The sequence below is a fragment of the Ruditapes philippinarum genome, unplaced genomic scaffold (assembly GCF_026571515.1).
Source record: "Ruditapes philippinarum isolate M1 unplaced genomic scaffold, ASM2657151v2 ctg2945_1_1_1_1, whole genome shotgun sequence".
In the NCBI taxonomy this organism is placed as follows: Eukaryota; Metazoa; Mollusca; class Bivalvia; order Venerida; family Veneridae; genus Ruditapes; species Ruditapes philippinarum.
In genome coordinates, this window is record NW_026858233.1 from 134,407 (window position 1) to 139,303 (window position 4,897).

The 4,897-nt window shown below is 36.8% G+C and overlaps 1 protein-coding gene across 1 annotated transcript; it reads left to right on the top strand.

The window, feature by feature from the left end:
* Positions 1 to 2,649: 2,649 nt before the first annotated feature.
* Positions 2,650 to 4,473, top strand: LOC132752554 (uncharacterized). Its single transcript, XM_060742891.1, has one exon. It carries the CDS (start codon positions 2,650 to 2,652, stop codon positions 4,471 to 4,473), a length of 1,824 nt encoding a protein of 607 aa, XP_060598874.1.
* The last annotated feature ends 424 nt before the right edge of the window (positions 4,474 to 4,897 follow it).

The window sequence follows — 4,897 nt, forward strand, 5'->3', positions numbered from 1 at the left end:
TTTTTACTATAGACATATCGGGAAAACAATGCCACCCCCCTCTGGGCGGGCCAATTTTGTCCCCAGGGCTTTTATTTGAACAAACTTGGTGGACACTCATTTGCAGATAATTCATGCTTAATATCTAAACTCTAGCTCTTTGGAATTGTAACAGAAGATTTTTTAAGCTTTTACTATATACATATAAGGAAAATCAATGATCCCAGGGGCGGGGCAAAGTTTAACCCTAGGGCCCTTATTTGAACTAAAATGGTAGACACTCATTAGAAGATGTTTCATGCTAAATATCTTAACTCTAGCTCTAAAGGTTTTTTTTTAAGAAGATTTTTTAAGCTTTTTTAAGATGTTTCATGCTTTATAGCTTTATAGCTAAGCTCTAGCTATTTGGGTTTTTTAGATGAAGATTTTTTAAGTTTTTACTATATACAAATAAGGAAAACCAATCATTTATTTGAACAAACTTGGTAGACACTGACTAGATGATGTTTCATGCCAAATATTTAAGCTCTAGCTCTTATGGTTTTCTAAAAGAAGATATTTTAAGTTTTTTTCTTTCGGTTGCCATGGCAACCAGAGTTCTGCTTGGAATTAAATTCTTTGAACAATTTTTAAAGTTGACTACCAAAGGAACATTCCTGTGAAGTTTGGATGAAATTGGCTTAGTGGTTTATGAGGAGATGTCGTTTAAAGTAAAAGTTTACGGACGGACGGACGCCGGACGAAAAGCGATCACAAAAGCTCACCATGTCACTTTGTGACAGGTGAGCTAAAAAGATAATTATAGATAAAAAAGTGTTTCATTTTTTAAATTTTAATAGGTCAGTCTAGTCACGTCTAAGTAAATCCTTTCCATAATATGAATCCTTTCCATAAACAAATGGCATAGTTAAGAAAATATAATAATTTGAGGTGAAGGCCATTTAAAGGTCAAGGACTTATCTACATTATTTAACATGTCTGTTAGGTCACAAGTGTATTTTTGTCCACATATGTATCAAATCCATACATATATAAGAAACTATGACAACTTAACCAAAAGTCATTACTTTGTTTTTGTGGTCAAGGTCATTTAGAGCTCAAAGTCAGTTCAACCTTTTAGAAGGTTTTTCCAAAAATGTTGTTTTGTCAATCAATTGATTAATAACAAAGTTATAGCCATTTATAGCAATACTCAGTCAAAATTAAATAATTTGAACATCAGGGTCAAGCTCAAACATGAATCTAGGTTAATGTTTAGTTTGATATACATGAAGGTCTTGACCTAAAAGATGTTGGGTCTTAATATGAAGTTAAACCATTCATAAATAACAAAGTTATAGCCACTTACAGCAAAAAAACAAGAGAATTTCATTCATTTGACCTTGACAGTAAATGCCAACTTAAAGTAAACATCTAATTTATTCAATATGTTTGTTTGGGGTGGGGCGAATTTTAACCCAATGGCCCTAATTTGAACATACTTGGTAGAAACCCACTAGAAAATGTTTCATACTTAATGTCTAAACTCTAGCTCATTGGGGTTTTTAAAAGAAGATTTTCAAGATTTTACTATACACATATAGAGAAAGTCAATGACACCTGGGGCTGGGCCAATTTTAACCCAAGGGCCCTTATTTGAACAAACTTGGTAGACACATTTGGAGGATGTTTCATGCTAAATATCTTAGCTCTTACTCTTTTGGGTTTTAAAAAGAAGACTATTTTTAAGTTTTTACTATATACATAAAGGGAAAAACAATGACCCCCGTGGGCGGGGCCAATTTTTACCCAAGGGCTTTATTTGAACAAACTTGGTAGACATCCATTAAGAGATGTTTCATGCTTTATATCTAAGCTCTTGTCAAGATATGTACGGTAGCGCTCTTATTCACGTGACGTCTACCGCTATTTAAACGTTACGTTGTAGACGTCACATCCTGTTTACGTTATGTTTATATATTACAATAAAGGACGTATTCTTATATTACACTATTACGATTCTTGATATTGATGACGTGAACAAACCTCAACAAAATGGAGAGACTTATTCTTATTAGAGAGGGGCATAAAAAGTAATTCAACAATATTTGCAGATAATTGAAGTCGCTAAACAAGATCAAACGCCGACAGCATTCAACACGATCTTACAGAACATCCGTATGAAGTTACGAGATGTCAAAGACATTGATCAGAAAATTATTGAGATTATTCAGCCCTCTGATATTGAAAATGAGATTTTGCAGACAGAGGAATATACATTGAGTATAGACATTGAAATAAGTGCTTTGGAAGATTACAGAAAATGTAGGGGATACAATGCAGAAAACTCAGATGGAGACTTATACCGACAAACCAGCGAGTCAGCCTTTCCACTGTGGTCTGGTATACAAACTTCCCAACCTACTGTAAGTTCAACATTTTCGATGTCCCATAAACTTCCAAAATTATCGTTTCCAACATTTGCAGGGGATTTACTTCAGTGGCAGACATTCTTGGATTATTATGAATCATCCGTACATAATAACCCGTTTCTCAGTGTACATATTTGAAAGCTCAGATAGAGGGGACAGCAGCCAGTACCATAGCGGGTTTCGCACTCAAAAATACAATTACTCTAGAGCGGTCGAGTTACTTCATGAACGAAAAACACATAAGATCGTGCACGCATATATGCAAGCCTTATTACAACTTCCGACACCGAATAATACTCTAAGCAGCCTACAGAAATATTACGATCAACTGGAATCATACATTCGCGGTTTAGAATCCCTTGGTCAACCTCAAGAGACATACGGATCTCTACTTGTACCAGTAGTGATTGGTAAACTTCCGGTAGAAATACGGAAAAATTTAGCAAGGGAACACAGAAGCGATAGCTGGATTTTAGCTGACCTTCGAAAGGCACTCCATCAAGAGATCACAATTATGGATGTGGGACAAACGACACTTATACCGGAAGTAGATGCGCTCGACCCTACTGCTTCATTTTTCACCGGAACTAGACAGAAATCAACTAAACCAAATATTAGAAGAACAGATACAGTTAAGACTGATGCTATAAAAACATGTGTATACGGCAATGAACAACATTCGCCAAACAATTGTACGAAGGTTTGTACTCATGACTCGCGGTTCGAAATTATTAAAACGAAACACTTAAATTTTAACTGCTTAGGAAATCACCAAGTAACAAAATGCAGATCAAACTACAGATGCCGTAATTGTAAAAGGACACATTATACCTGTAAATGCGAAACTAGTTTGCGTCAATTTACAGGGTCTACACAGCACACAGATCGGTGTGATACAACTATACATGTACTTCACTTTGCAACACAGTCGAAACCAAATGTTTTATTAAAGACAGCTATCGCAGAAGTTTGTTCCAAACAATATAGTACCCAAGCTAATATATTGTTTGATGAAGGTGCACAAGGTTCTTTCATTACTGAGGAATTAGCCGAGAAATTACAACTTTCCCGTAGTCATACTGAGATAATTCACCTTACGTCCTTTGGAGATTCAAACCAATCTGTCAGACACATGAGCTCTGGAACAATCTACCTAGTCACGGATGCCGGATATAAGATAGCCATTCAGGTTCTAATTGTTCCAACTATAGCAGTTCCCCCTCAAAATCTTCCGAGTAGTGTAAACAATTTACCATACTTACAGGGGCTTAAATTGGCACATCCCTTAGTCCAACAAGATTCATTTGATATTTCGCCTCTGATAGGTGCAGATTTCTACTGGAAGATAGTTCAGAATCGGGTAATTCGTGGACATGGACCTACGGCCGTAAGCTCAAAGATCGGATACCTTTTGTCAGGACCCCTTCAGAAGACACCATGTACATACACAACAAATCATATACTAAATGTGCTGACTTCACCCCCAGATGTTAATCAGCTTGAAAAGTTCTGTAACTTAGAGTCAATTGGAATAGTACCCGAAGAAAGCAGTTCTCATTCAAATTATCTTCGGGAGTATCAGAAAAAATGTATAACCTTCAAAGAAGGAAGGTATTCTGCTATGGTACCACGGAGACCTGACCATCCAACACTACCAACCAACTACAACATCGCAAAACGTAGAACACAGAACACTATCTACAGATTGAAACAACAGCCTGAGATGTTACAAAAGTACGGAGAAATCATAAATGAACAAGAAAAGAGAGGCTTTATAGAGAAAGTTCCCAACGCCGAGATCCCGTCCAGAAATGCTCATTACATTCCCCATCATGGAGTGAAAAAAGAATCTACGACAACACCTATTCGTATTGTGAATGATTGTAGCTGCAAACAGTCACGTGATCTTCCAAGTTTGAATGATTGCCTAGAATCTACCTCACCCGTATTAAATGACTTGATAAGTATCCTCATCCGCTTCCGTCAACACAAATACGCCGTATCCACTGACATAGAAAAGGCATTTTTGCATGTGCAATTGAAGGAAAGATCGAGATTTCACGAGATTTTTGTGGCTGAGTAACCCAAGTGATGCTTATAGTCCATTAACTACCTATAGATTTAACTCTGTTCTGTTTGGTGCAACCTGTTCTCCATTTATCCTTAGTGCGACAAAATTAAAACATCTTGAAGAAAACAAAAACATATGGATAATTGATATTTTTAGAGAGACTTATACGTTGATAACACTTTGTCAAGTTTTCCAGCTGAGTCAGATATGACATACCCGAGATATTATGTCAGACGGAGGTTTCAACCTTAGATCATGGGCTTCCAATAGCCAAGTTTTGTGATCATTTACGAACAACTCCTTGACACCGACACAGTCACCAAAGTACTTGGCATGCTATGGAACACAGAAACAGATGAATTATCATTCATAGACAAACCCATTCCCGTTGCAGCCTACGTCACCAAACGCGAAATACTACAGCAGACGTCCAGAG